Source organism: Spermophilus citellus (genome assembly GCF_964194105.1).
Source record: "Spermophilus citellus genome assembly, chromosome: 16".
Classification (NCBI taxonomy): domain Eukaryota; kingdom Metazoa; phylum Chordata; class Mammalia; order Rodentia; family Sciuridae; genus Spermophilus; species Spermophilus citellus.
Genome location: NC_138196.1, coordinates 50,996,391 through 51,011,784, shown reverse-complemented (window position 1 = coordinate 51,011,784; position 15,394 = coordinate 50,996,391). Strand labels below are relative to the sequence as shown.

General features: G+C 41.0%; 1 protein-coding gene across 1 annotated transcript in view; it reads left to right on the top strand.

The window, feature by feature from the left end:
• Positions 1–11,789: 11,789 nt before the first annotated feature.
• FAM149A (family with sequence similarity 149 member A) overlaps positions 11,790–15,394 on the top strand; it is a 54,763-nt gene continuing 51,158 nt past the window's right edge. Inside the window, exon 1 of the mRNA XM_081268952.1 lies at positions 11,790–13,026. Coding sequence (XP_081125078.1) covers positions 12,380–13,026 — 647 coding nt within the window. The 5' untranslated portion in view covers positions 11,790–12,379. The remainder of the gene's footprint in view (positions 13,027–15,394) is intronic.

Here is a 15,394-nt window from a genome sequence, read left to right as displayed (position 1 = left end):
AAGCTACTCAGTTAGACCCTTTCTCTAAATAAAATACAAAAAAGGGGTGGGGATGTGGCTCACTGGAGTGCAAAATAGGGCTGGGGATGTGGCCAAGTCCCCTAAATTCAATCCCGGGTACCCTGCCCCCCCCCAAAAAAAGAAATGAGTCAGTGGGAAAATGAGGAGTTAGAAAGAACTTTTTTAAAATAGTAGAGGCATATAATCAAAGATGGGTTTTAAGAAGGGTGAGGGGGTGAAACTATAGACCAAAGATTGAGGTTCTGGAGATGCCCCTATTAGAAGGAAGTTCAAATTAGCATGACTTTCAGAATGCGTCGCAACTAGGTGAAGTTTCTCTCTCTAGCTTGATTTTTTACCACTTCTCCCATGCTTCATACCAGCCTGCTGAGCCACTTGGTGCCCAAGCACTGTCACTCTCACAACTTTGTGCATTGGCTTATGAGCCTCCTTCTGCACGCACAGTGCCCTTTCCTCACCTCTCCACGTGGGAGTCCTCTTTACCCTACAGAATGAATCGTGTCATTATTTATGGACCATTAGGACTTTACTCACCCTCAGTCTCACAGAACACCGTTCTCAGGACACTGCTTATACCTGACTATCCTGAAACCTCAGAATCTGATCACATGGGGGAGCCCCACCACATTCATCTTGGAATTTTCCGTGTCCAGAAGAATGACTGGATTATATGAATTTTCAAACAAGAAGCTGTTGAAAAAGTAAATAAAGAGATGAAGTTGTACATACAGAATAGAAAGGAAATCGGCACCTTGGATTTTGTGGGAAAATATTTTTACTATCAGCAAATTTCACTCCAGAAGTTTTGTTTCTGGGAGAAAAGACAAACAAATAAATGAGAATCAAGATGCTTCAGAATTCCCTAGAACCTCCTACAACCCTGCAATTCCCACTCCAAAGATATTCCAGTTGTCTGAGTAGCAATGGTCCAGAGTTACAGGCCCCCACTAAAATTTTTGGTTAAATTCCAATCTCACTCTCTTTTTTTCTCTTGCTTCATATCCAGTCATTCTCTCATACTTCTCTAGTGCCTAACACTCAGTAAGCATTAACAAAATATTTTCAGATTAAATGGTTAAAAGATTAACTGAATGAATACAGCCATCCAGAATTACTTGCAGTTTCCCAAATTGTCCTTGCCCTTTCAAATTTTTAATCCATGTGTTCATCCAGCATGGTTCTATTTTCACTGCTATCCTATCTCCCTCTTCTCTTGGTCCAATTTTGCAGTTGCAAGGGTTAGTGCAGGTGTCAGCTTCTCTAAGCCTACTGAAGCACAGATGCTCCTTAGGATGATGGGTTAATTAGAGTCTAACCCTGAGCCAAGTACTCTTGAATAGGAAGGACTCAGAAGGAGTATAAAGAGACTAACCCTGAGATCTCCTGTGACTGGTGAAAGAATCTGCACAGACCCTGGGTAGGGAGGGACTTTATATTGGGCATATAACTTTGGATGAGATCCTCAGGTCCAAGCCTTTCCTGCACTCCACTTCTTTGCTGAAGATAACACTTCTTGAGTGCAAAGCATGGGGTGGGGTGTTGGCAATCAAAGAGCCATTCTCCTGCTCAGATGGATTTGGATGGAGCAGTCTCAACTGGGACAAGCACTGGGTTAAAGGAGATCCACCCTCCTTGGAGATTCCCTGTTACCTAGGCAGTCACTGGATACAGAGTCTCTCTAGACTTCTTTGATAACAGTTCAACCTCCTGACCTGGCAGCTTAGTGACTCTGCAGAATCTTCTTTTGTCATCCATCTCTGGTGACTCCTGAGGCACTGTCTGACCTTAAAATGTATGTTCTGAATATCCTGTTCCAGCCCAGAAAAAAGTGAGGCAGCAGAACTGTCCCTTGCCACACCTTCACTCCTAAGGGAGCCCCTGGTGACTTCTGAACTTAATAGTGGAATACATAAAAGGGGAGAAGGAGTTTAAGGGGTGCTCTAGGATATGGCCAAGAAACTGGATTTCCTGTTAATCTTGGCACAGCAGATTTTGAGTGGATTTTATTGCACCTACAAATAAATTTCCAGAAGTGTCACAGGAGAACTTTCAAACTTTTAGAATCACTAATTCCATACTATATTTTCTATCTTCCTTCTATCTGCTTTCTTTCTCTTTTATGTATCTTCTTTCTTTCCTCTTCTGTTCTCCCTGAATTATACTCCAGACTAGAGGCATGCTGCTATGGCTTGAATATTGTTTGGGTGTCCCCCAAGGGTCCTTGTGATTGAAGACTTGGTCCCCAGGAGATGCTGTGGAACCCTTCAGGGATGGGGCCTAATAGGAGGTACTGAGGTCATTGGAAATGTGCTCTCAAAGGGATTAAATTAGTTCTCATGTGACCCATTGGTAGTTCTCCAGGGAGGTGGTTATAAGAGAAGCAAGCCTGACCCCTCACACTCTGCTTCCTGGCTGGAGATGTGATTCTTACTCCACATATGTGCTACCATTGTTATAGTTAACGTTTTGTCGCTATGACTAAAATACCTGACAAGAACAAATTAGAGGAGGGAAAGTTTATTTGGGGCTCATGTTGTCAGAGGTCTCAGTCCATAGGTGGCAACACCATTACTCTGGGCCCAAAGTAAGGGAGAATATCCTGGGCGAAGGACCCAGTAGAAGGAAGGTGCTCAGCTCTTGGCATGGTCAGGAAGCAGAAAGAGATTGGGAGAGAAATGGGTCACAGGGAATATGCTCCCTCCCACCTTCTCCAGCCACACCCCCAACTGCCTATGATTATCACTCAGTCAGTCCATTCAAACTAGGGTGCACTGAGTTCAAAGCTCTCATCATTTACCACTGAATATTCCTGCATTAATAGGAGTTTTGGGGGGACACCTCATATACAAACCATAACAATCATCTACAATCTTCCGTGGAATCAGAGCCTGTACCATTACCATTTGGATCTTGAGCCTCCAGCACTGTGAGCTAAATAAATAACTTTCTTTAAAACTTAACCCATCTCAGGTATTTTATTATGGTAACAAAAAGCTGACTAATGTATGTGCTTAGAAGAAAAGCACAAACACTGAGGAGTAAACCCCTACTATAGATGGTTGTTACTATTTTGTTTTATAAGCCTGTTGCCAAAATTCTGTATGATATGACATGGACAGTGTCATCCATACATATGGTGATTGAGTTTGAGATGGTCTATCACTACTTCGCCAATGAAAGCATTTGAAATGGTAAAGGAAGTCTTTCTTCAGTTATATTTACAGAGCATGATGAGAACTATAAGTGGGTCATTGCCCTTTTAACATGATAATAATGGATAATCAAACTATCCATTGTAGCTCTCTACTACAGCAGATGCTGCCAATTACCTATCCAACAAACACGACACCTCTCACTCTCTTTTTTTTTTTTTTTTTTTTTTTTTTGATTTTTGGATGCCTGATTTTGTTCAAGTAACAACAGAACCAGAAGGGAAGCCCTTCTCTAACACTGGAGTAAGAATAATAATTATGAGGCATGACAATACTGTTTCCCTTTGCTGATGATTACTGTGTTTACTCTCATTATATTGTTCTTGAAATAATGATAGGAGCAAAGATGGACTTTTGGATCTAGCTCTGGAAGTCAGTTTGAGAAGCTTTTGGAAAGAATTTTGTTCTTTAATAATAAGAAGAGAGAGTGAACTGAAATTTCTTCTTGTCCTTCAATGTAGTAAGAAAAGATGGCTGGTGCCCCAACACCCCAAAAAAGTGTGTGAGCAAAAAAAGAAAAGATCTTGAGTCTCTGACAACATTGGTAACTTGTTGAACAAATCCTAGAACCAGTGAATTGCAAGCTTCCTGCTCCATGAGCTACAGAAGCATCTTTCCTGCTAGAGCTTGAGTTAGTGAGGAGTTCATCTGTTACACAGCAGCTGAATGCACCTTGGCCGCTCATTGTTGGGATCTTCTGCCCTTTCTTTCCTCTGCACTGAATCTTCTATGACACCCAGTGGATATATTCATAGTCTATTAATAATCTCTGTGATCCATACTGCTTTGTGATGAGCTTCAAATTGTTCTTCTTGTTATTAATATTTTAATACTTTTCCTCTAATAGAATCCAGAGCTGTTAATCAAACATCAAGCAAATTTATCTAAGTCCTTATAGAGGTTTTCGATTTTTTTTCCTGTTTCTCATGGAAAAGAAGTAATAAGATACACTTATTGAAAACATTCAAACTATATAAAATTATTTATTTATTTGGTGTTTTATTTATAAATAAAAAATTATTTCTAAATTATTGAACCCGGGGGCGTTCAAACCCTGAGCCATATCCCCAGCCCATTTTATTTTCTATTTTGAGCCAGGTCTCCCAAAGTTTCTTAGGGCCTCATGAGGTTGCTGAGGCTAGCTTTGAAATTGTCATCCTCCTGCCTCAGTCTTAGGAGCTGCTGGGCGTGTACCATTGCACCCTACATAAAATGAATAAATTTAGAAGTAAGTGTAGTTATAATTTCTTTCCTTCGAGATCCTTCTCTGGTTAGTTAATGTAATTTGGCGTCACATAAAATAAAAATTAACTTATATTATGAGCTACTATGTTCTAGGTGCTAGGCTCCCGTGCTAGGCTCTGCTCCAGGGAGCTCACATGTGTAAGTAACATAATTCTTACATGGTGTCATTATTTGTGTTAGGTCCCATTATTATCCCCGAATTAAGTAGAGAAAACTAAAGAACATAGAGAAGTGTTGGGAGCTGCCACATAGGAACCAAGCACCCCTTAGCCTTGAGCCATGAGAATGTGGAGGTGTGGCAAGCCAGCCATGGGCTGTGTGTGTGTGAACTATGAGCATTGAGCTCAGAGGGTAGACAGAACCGATGCTACCCCTCCGTTTGGGAGGGCAACACAAGGGTCATTTTTTAAATTTATTGTAATTTGTTATACATGATGGCAGAATGCAATTCATTTCATATTACACATATAGAGCATAATTTTTCAAGACACTGATTGTACAACAAAATATTTTCACACCATTCGTTTCTTATACATGTATTTAGGGTAATGATGTCTAACTCATTCCACTCCATACTCCGTTACCCCCTCCTTTGCCTATCTAAAGTTCTTCCTTTCCTCCCATGAGCTCCTCCACCCCGCCCCCTGCATTGCCATTGTGTGTCAGCATCCTCATGTCAAAGAAAACATTTGGCCTTTAGTTTTTTGAGATTGGCTTGCTTCACTTAGCATTATATTCTCCAACTTCATCTGTTTACCTGCAAATGCCATGATTTTTTCTTTCTTTCTTTCTTTTTTTTTTTAAAGAGAGAGAGAGAGAGAGAATTTTTTTAATATTTATTTTTTAGTTTTCGGCGGACACAACATCTTTGTTTGTATGTGGTGCTGAGGATCGAACCCAGGCCGCACGCATGCCAAGCGAGCACACTACCGCTTGAGCCACAACCCCAGCGCAATTTTATTCTCTTTTAATGCTGAGTAATATTTTATTGTGTATATTACTAAACTTTCCCTATCCACTCATCTACTGAAGGGCATCTAGGTTGGTCCAACAGTTTAGCTATTGTGAATTGTGCTGCTATAAAAATTGATGTGGCTGTGCCCCTGTAGTATGCTATTTTTAAGTCCTTGAGAGGGATAGCTGGGTCAAATGGTGGTTCCATCCAAGTTTCCCAAGGAATTTCCATATTGCTTTCCATATTGGGTGCACCAATTTGCAGTCCCACTAGCAATGTTCAAGTGTGCCTTTTCCCCCACATCCTCACCAACACTTATTATTGTTTGTCTTCATCATAGCTGCCATTCTGACTGGAGTGAGATGAAATCTTAGTTTTGATTTGCATTTCTCTAATTCCTAGAGATGTTGAAAATTTTTTCATATGTTTGTTGATTGATTGTATATCCTCTTCTGAGTAGTGTCTATTCACTTCATTAGCCCATTTATTGATAGGGTTATTTGTTTTTTGTGGGTTTTTTTTTGGTATTAAGGTTTTTGAGTGTTTTATATATCCTAGGGATTAGTGCTCTATCTGATGTGCTTGTGGTAAAGATTTGCTCCCATTCTGTAGGCTCTCTATTCACCTCACTGATTGTTTCTTTTGCTGAGAAAGAGCTTTTTTTAGTTTGAATCCATCCCACTTATTGATTATTGGCTTTAATTATTGTGCTATTAAGAAAGTTGGAGCCTAAACCGACATGATAGAGATTGGGGCCTACTTTTTCTTCCATTAGGTGCTAGGTCTTTGGTTTAATTCCTAGGTCCTTGATCCATTTTGAGTTGAGTTTTGTGTATGGTGAGAGATAGAGGTTTAATTTCATTTTGTTACATGTGGATTTCAAGTTTTCCCAGCACTATTTGTTGAAAAGGCTATCTTTTCTCCAATGTACGTTTTTGGCATCTTTGTCTAATATAAGATAACTGAGGTTATGTGGGTTAGATTCTGTGTCCTCTATTCTGTACCATTGGTCTACAGGTCTATTTTGGTGCCAATACCATGCTGTTTATGTTACTATTGCCCGTAGTATAGTTTTAGGTCTGAAATAGTGATGCATGCCACCAGCTTCACTCTTCTTGCTAAGGATTGCTTTGGCTATTCTGGGTCTCTTATTTTTCCAGATGAGTTTCATAATTGCTTTTTCTATTTCTATAAGGAATGCCATTGGGATTTGGATTGGGATTGCATTGAATCTGTATAGTGCTTTTGGTAGTAAGGTCATTTTGACAATTAATTCTGTCTATCCAAGAAGATCTCTAGATCTCTCCATATTCTAAGATCTTCTTTAATTTATTTGTTTAGCATGTCGTAGTTTTCATTGTAGAGGTCTTTCACCTCTTTTGTTAAATTTATTCCCAAGTATTTTCTTTTATTTATTTATTTTTTTAGGCTATTGTAAATGGGGTGGTTTTTCTAGTTTCACTTTCAGCGGATTTGTCACTGATGTACAGAAATGCCTTTGATTTATGGGTGTTGATTTTATATCAACATAAAGATCTTTTTGCTCATTCTGCCTATGATCTCCACACAGCACATGAGATGGGTGTGGCCTTCCTAGATGTCAGTCAAACTGCTGACAACAAGACTTCAGGAAGCTAGATTCAACCCCCTGAAACCTGACCCCTTGCCTCCTTTGAATGGCTTCTCCCCAATAAAAGGGTTCATCATGCGCTCCTCTCTCTTTCTTACCTGCCTTGCCTCTTTTGTGGGAGCTGGGTCAGAGGAGCTGTCACAGAACCCAAAGAAAAAGGCATTTCTCTGTCTCTGTGTGATTATTTCGTGCCAGCAAGGCTCACCTGGAGTGACCCTGACTAGTTTAGTCATGTGTCACAACAGAGAAGCTTTATTGTTGGTAAATGGCAGAGACAGAATATGAACTTAGACATCTAGCCCCAGAGTCTATCATACTGTGATGCCTCTCTGTGGTGCTTAGTAAATATTTATAAAATCAAAAAATATCTCTTATTGTTCATAAATTTTAGAAGTTTTATCATCAAATTTGACAGTATTTTTCTTTAAAGTTACTGGTCTTAGTGTCATACTAAGTAAGGCAATTTCACTTCATAAAAATTCAATTAATTATTCTGTTTATCTGTTTTAACTTTCATGTTTGCAAAATACAACATTTCTTCATAGCAGTGTGGTCATAGCTCCTAATACTTTCTCAATCATATAGTGAAGCATTGTCATGCACATTAGAAAAATAATCAAATTCTTAACTAACCAAGATAAGCAGAAGAATTTTATCACATAAAACATTACTTTGATGGCATTAGAGCAGATTATGCTAAGCGAAGCTAGCCAAGCCCTAAAAAACAAATGCCAAATGTCTGCTTTGATATAAAGAGAACAACTAAGAACAGAACAGGAAGGAAGAGCAGGAGGAAAAGACTACAGTAAACAAAGACGAATGGGGGGAGAGAAACGGAGAGAGAAGGGAAAGCACATGGAAATAGTAGGAGACCTTCAATGATACACAAAATTATAAGAGGTTATGAGGGGCAAGGGGGAGGGAAAAAAAGGGAGAGAATTGAAAAACAGCAGGGGAGGTAGAGAGGGAAGATTGGGAGGGGAGGGGAGGGGAGGGGGGATAGTAGGGGATAGGAAAGGTAGCAGAATACAACAGTCACTAATATGGCATTATGTAAAAATGTGAATATGTAACAGATGTGATTCTGCAATCTGTATTTGGGGTGAAAATGGGAGTTCAAAACACAATTTGAGTCAAATGTATGAAAGATGATATATCATGAGCTATGTAATGCTTTAAATAATCAATAAAAAAAATAAAAGTGAAAAAAAACCCATTACTTTGACATTTCTAATTGTCTAAAATAAACACTGTTATAGATAGACACAATGATTTATTGTATTTTGGTTCATTTTCTTATTCTTGAAATAATGACTTGAGCCAGACCATTATGTCACATCACTAAAGACTCACCACTAATAGAATGGCATGCTGTGGTAATTAATGGAGAAGCCTGGGAGCATCTAATGTCTGGCTGAAAGACTGTTGATGGATGAACAATGGTCATGAAAGACCTAGCATCTTGCTAAGAATCGTTTAGCATGTTTGCAATTGTAGGTTGTTTTCAAAGGAAGGACCTTCAAACAAAAGGATAAATCATTCCTTCATGTCCCTTTTCACCGGCTGGCTGTTCAGAAGGCTACAACCACTACCTTACCCAACAATGGCACTCCCCGCCCACTCCCCTGCCAACTCCTGTTTACAATTTCTGTCATTCTCCCTATAGATTTGACCTGTAAAATTATGACTATCATTTTAATTTGTAGCCAACTTTTTAGAGCAAATACACCCACTGAAGACTTTCATAGAAATATCAGAAAAATACTATGATTCTAAAGTGCCCTCCAAATTAACTAAATATTCACTAGTCTGGTTCCTAGGGTTGTCATAACAAATTTCCACAAACTGGACCCTCCTAACAACCTCAACTTAACTTGATTATACTAGTCACCCCCAATCCAGCTTTATTTTCTAGATTTCAATTGCCTGGTGTTGACCACAATCCAAAAATATTAGTATAGTGCAATTAGGAATTAAGATATTTCTAGAAGGCCGGACGCAGTGGCATATGCCTGTAATTTCAGCAGCTTGGATGGCTCAGGCAGGAGGATCTCACGTTCAAAGCCAGCCTCAGCAAAAGCAAGGCGCTATGCAACTCAATGAGACCCTGTCTCTAAATAAAATACAAATAGGGCTGGGGATGTGGCTCAGTGGTTGAGTGTCTCTGAGTTCAATCCCCAGTACCAAAAATTTCAATTAAATAAAAAATATATTTCTAGAGAGAAAACAAAAAATCAATCATTCACATAACACTTATTATAGTATATTGTTATAATTACTCTAGTCTATTACCAACTATTGTTTCTACTCTCTTTCTGTGCCTGTTACAATTTTCATTGGTATGTCTGTATGTAGAAACATATATTGATATGTACATGTAAGGGTTGGTACTATCCTCAGTTTTATACATTCACTGGAGGTATTGGAATGTATTCCCCACGAATAAGGGAAATCTATTGTGCATCTATACAGACTCCAAATAAGGTCACATTTACATGAATTGGGAGTGAGGACTTCAACATATCCCTTTGGAGGATACAATTCAACTCATAACATATACGTGCAAACATCCCTTAGAGGATACTTTCAAGGATGGAATCTGGAAGAGCTAATAGCTTTTTGTGTTGCTTTATTAATAGTATTCATATCCGAAGAAGGGAAGTGATTAGTAATAAAGGATAGAAATATCTACCATCAGACAGGTGGTTAATGTACCACTGTTCAGGTACAGTTGCTCTTCCTTTTGGACGGAGCATGATTGGTTCTTAAGGGTAATGCCCCTCATGTGTAAACCATATGGCATCCTCTGCCCGTCCTTGCATGGATCCCAGGCTCACCTAAAATTACTCCAACTAATTTGGTCTTAACAGGAATTCCCCTACTAGAGAAAGAGCAGAAGATGCAACACTCTGAATCAGTGTTTTATGAATCAGGTTAGTGGAGCTTCATTTATCCTAAGAAGCTCGTCAGCTGTGCTCAGGAGGGGCCAGATTTCTGAGCCTGAAAAATCGAGAATCCTGAGATGTCCCAGTAAACAGTGCTGCCTCCAAGAGAAATGGAATGAGTTTAATCAGGCTTTACTCACTATGGCCCTCCCTCGCTGCCTATTCCTTCAAATTACATTACATATGTTCAGAATCAATCAGGCTAAGATTAGTAGATTAGACTCTGAAAACCCTACTTCAGAAATGATCTCCACTTACATAAAGAGTGACCTAATACTAAGGATTTAACTGCCCTATGAATCAGAATCAAAATTCTTGTGATATAAACTACAACAACAAAAAATTAGAAACTACTTTTCAATACTGAAGTGGTGTTTGAAAAAGGTCCAATGGTCCGATGGACATTCCACACTTTGGACACTCCTTGGTGAGTTGCTACAGAAGAACTGTGAGAACATGGAAAATGGTGGTGGGTCAGCCTGGCATTGTCACAGAGGTGGCACAGCTCCCTGACACTTCTATCTCTGGTTTCTGTTGCTGCTCTTGGATGTGTCTGTGTTTCTCTTTCTCTCATTTTGATTCTTTATTGTGTGCCTTACATGCTGACAACTGCATACCCTTGCCTTGTCCAATTCTAATTATGATCTGACCTCCTTGCTACATCTCTTATTACTCTCTCACACACAAACTCTCTGCTTTCTCCAAGCTAATGGTGACTGTGGTGGTTGCCACCAACTGTATTTGTTTTCTGGGATGCTCCCCTGACACCTAGCATATGACATGAAGCTGATTATCCCATGCTCTGGGAAGAGCACAGCTTCTTTGCCTCTCAGTGCTGAATGCAATCTCAAAGAAGAAAAGTGCCTAGAACGTGTTTGTTGTGGATAGTTGGATGCAGAAAAGTGATTACAACAGGTTGTCAGTGTCATAAGCGGGAAGTAGCTAGCTGTCTACAAAAGAACGCAAAGCTTGGCATTGCCATGGAAATGTACCATGGCTCAGAATCCAGTTTGATAACTTTTTTAAAGATTAAAGCATATAGTTGCGAATGCCAGTTTATTTTATTCACTATAAAATTTACTCTCTTTTCCTTGCCTCAGGCCAGAAAATACATCTTCTGAGATAAAAACAGAACCCCCTGAAATCAATGGATAAACCCTGTCAATATCTTTTTTAAACCTATTTTTTAAACTATCTCTGAGGTGCTGTTGATGTTCACACTCATACACCATGCTACTGTTCACAAACTTTCCCTCAAATAAGCAAAATGCAGTTTATTCCCTTTAAGAGCTCACCCCTTTCCTGTCTTTGAATCTGTAGTTTGTATTTAATCAGCATGATTAGTTACAGTTCTTAAACATCTAAGCTATACACTTTCTTGGTCTACTCTAATAGGTGTTTGAACATAGACACTATCTATGGATTTTACTAATTCAACTCTTTTATGTCCGATTTTATCTCCAAGTTCTTGGATAAAGCACCTCACTGTTGTTCCCATGTATCATCTTTAGTAACCCACTATGAACATGACCCTCAAAGGGATGGGGACAGTGGGCACTGCCATTTCAAGTGTACTCCCCTGAATACATATTTTTACCCACCTTCCCCACATCAGAGAGCTGACTGACTCTGACCATATCACATTTGGCCTTGTCAGACTGAATGAATTCCAGAACCTTTTGGAACCAGGATTGTGTTTCCCAGGGCTGTGTGCAGCTTCCTCTCACCCTGAGCCTGCTGAATCTAGTGAAGCTCAGAGTGATGGAGAAATTTGAGACTGTTTCTTTAAGGCATGAACCAAGGAGGGAAGCCAGTGTTTCCGTTGTAGACACTGCCCAGCTACAATCCTGGGGCCCAATTAGCGGTGAGCTAAGCAAGGTTCTGTTTAGCTTAGCAACCGCCTGTGGTCCCTGGGGCCTGTCGTGGTATCTCCAAGCAAGTCAAAGCTCCATCTACACCCTAAGCCCTCGGTGGTGCTGGCAGCAGCAGCAGTAGGTCCTTTCCTTGGGTTCCCGGACCCCTGACCCTCACAGGTGTCCCGGCACAGGGACACAGAACGCATTGCTCCTCGCGAAGGGTGGCCGACTTCCCACTGTCGATCCCCACAGCTCAGCACCCTGTGGGTGGGTCAGTCTGTACTCCGAAGGTCTATCCCAACTCCAACCAGGCGGAGCTGAGCCTCCGAAGAAGGTTTCTTAGGGGTGGAGAGAGAACCAGAGGCCACCAGGACTCCACCGTGTCCCAGATCCTCGCTCGCACCCGGGATCGCCTCGTCCAGATCCCTGCGGGCGGCGGTGGATGGAGCCCTGCAGCACGGCTCCTGGTGTTCTTGGGCTTCTGGCAGCAGCGAGGACCTTTCCAAGGTCAAGTCATGAAGGTTGCTGTGTTGGACCTTGGGTCTCTCTTTGCCAAAATCTTCAAGACTTCGACGACGGCGTCCCCCGAGGTTCCCTCTCTGGTCGCCTCCTCCGGACACTCGGGAGGTGCTGCTGCCTCGGGATCAGCGGGCTCTGGCGGGGGCACTTCGCTTAGCAAGACCCCGACCCTGACCCTCTTACCCTCGCTAGCTCCCGACTCCTCCTCCGCCTCCCGTGGCCCCGCCACGTCGTTGCACCCGCTGCTCACCGCCTCCTACCCCAGGGTCCCTGCCGCTAGTCGCACGGCAGAAGCATTAAGGTCCCCCTTTTCATTACCCGGTAGCCCAAGAACACCGAAAGTCCAGCCTCTGCCCCTGCCTCCCCCCTGCGGCGGCTACAGTGCCACCAGCTCCCCCGCCCACCTGGGGGCCCTGGCGCGGCCAGCCCCTGGCCTTGGAGGAGTCTGGACTGCTCTGCCCTCTGTCGCGGGGGACAGCCGTATAGTCGCGAGCCCACGGAACCCTCGCCAGCCTGGCCCTGGAGAGCGAGAGCCCAGTTCTTGGATCCCTTCTGAGCCTGGCCCCAAAACACTGGTCTTCACCTTGCCGGACATCGGTGAGGAGTGGGCCTCAGACAGCGACTTGGAGGACAGCGGAGAAGGGTGAGTAGCTTCAAAATGCAGGCGTGCCTTTCTTTGGTTGAGACCACTCACCCCCACCCCCCACCCCCACCTGCCAGACCTCCCATCCTAGGTGCACTCCAGAAAATGCGCTTTTTGCGATAACTTCCGCGAACTCCCCTGGGTGTCCTCCTTGCTTTTGAGCAACTTTCTTAGAGTGAATCCTCTGCTGTTTACCAGTGGAGAGGAAGACTGAAGGAAAGGACAAAAATTTGTTTCTTTTCTGCCCAAAGCGTGGAAGCGTGCAGAATTCAATTATTTGATTTACCCAAGAGCTTTAAAGGAGCCTTAAAGTCTCTTTCTTTGCCACAGAATATAGCAGATATGCAAATAGCTTAATGAAACCCTGGCAACAAGGATTTGATTTCAAGAAACAGTGAAACACTCTCTGCGTCTCTACTTTCTAAGGATCAGCCCCAACCCTAATCCCTGGTGGGACGGGTTTCCTTCATGTGACATCTAGTTAATTAATATATGTATCATAGCATCTGACATAAGCAGGGCCTTGTAATGCTCAGGATATTTCCCCTAAAGGTCTTCAGTTCTTGCCATTGTGTTAAGTTACTGCAAAAAGTTGACTACCTCTATGGGAAAGGTTTCCTGTGAAAACACACACACACACACACACACACACACACACCTTTCCCTACCAAGATCAGTAATGAATATGTTACTCTAACATCATGTGTGTTCAGAATGAAGGCGAATTTTAATTTTTAATGAGCAGAACATATAGCTAGCTATCCTTAAACACGTACAAATTTTTCATCCTTTTGAACGCTACAAAATAATAGTGAAATAGTCCTAAGAAAGATCAGAGGAGCCCATTCACAGTTGGAGGTTTCTACATTGTGATCTCCTGAGGGAAGAAAGGCAGTTTTATATCAGGCTATTTCCTAACTTACCTGCTGCACCCCCAACCCCCACCCCACCCCTCACCAAAACCCAAAATAACCCCAAACCAAAAAAACATGTTCTGACTTGAGGACTTTCCTTTTAAGACTGACTCTTATTTCATTCACAATTTAAATAATTACAGTTTTACAAAACAACATGACATTCATTACAAAGCTAAAAGAGGCAGCTAAATATTATGAAGTTATCTCCTTTCATTTAAAATGTTGTATTATGAAATGTGTTTATCAACTTCTGTTTTCCCTGAGGAAAATTAATTGCACTTGGAAGTGGCTAGGGTACTACGCCTAAGGAATTAGACCTTTGTTATCAGCAGCTGGTCCTTAACATTTATGCAATTAATGATTCATGAGTAAACAGATCTACACCCTGACCTTATACTCTGGTCTCAGTGCTTTTAACAAATAGGCCTAGGAATATGCAGCCTGCTTAGCAAAAGAAGTGGAAATGGTTTCAATTCTTGAGCATATTAGCCCACATTTATATTGTCCAATACTTTATAATAGATACATCCTGAACAGAACTGTATTTGGCATTATTTACAGAAGGACAATTCTGTATAAACAAACCCATCCACTTTCACTAAAAGTTAATAAATTGAATTTTGGATAATTGCCTTGAGAAACACACACATGTATTTTCAAGACTCTTCCTGATGAAGCATGTTTTCATGTAGTATTGTCTGTAATAGCAGATGAAGGCATGAAGGCATGGACAGAGGCAGAAGAGCAGACAAAACTCCCACATGCACACACAGTTTTCTTTTTAAATACATAGCTGCTCCATATATTTATATGTATGTCTCGTGCATGGTAGGCAAGGGCTCTACCACTGAGCTACATCTCCAGCCCACACTGCATTTTTTTTTCTTAATCACTAAAATGCAGAAAGGGATAGAAGGAAAGGAAAAAAGTATTGAGGCAATTGTTCCTTATTATAGACCTTTTAAATTTGAAAGACTATTTTTCCCTCTTGGATTTGTTTGGTGTTTTTTTTTTTTTGTAACAATGAATAAGTAAACATCATAAGACAACAAATATAAATTCTCTCCTTGCCAGCTCATATGTCAATTAGCAGATAAGTGCTGCTGTTAGCCTGTTTTGTTAATATTAAATTCAGTATTTGATGTTCAAAACCCTGAAGACATGAAAAAAGAAAGATGGTTAATGTAGAAGTAAGAAGGAAAAAAAGGATAGCTTGACCAGAGAGGATGTGAATACATATAAAAGCAATGGAAACATATCCACCAGGAATATAGATCTAATTTTAAAATGATTGCACTGTTATTAAATAAAATCCTAATTCACAGTATATATATATATAAAACCTGTGCATTTTACTTTTGATCTGACCTATACTTGACCTTTGTTAAAACTAAACATAGCAAAAGTAATTGAAGTACAAACATAAACAAACTCTCTTGCACTTCAGAGCC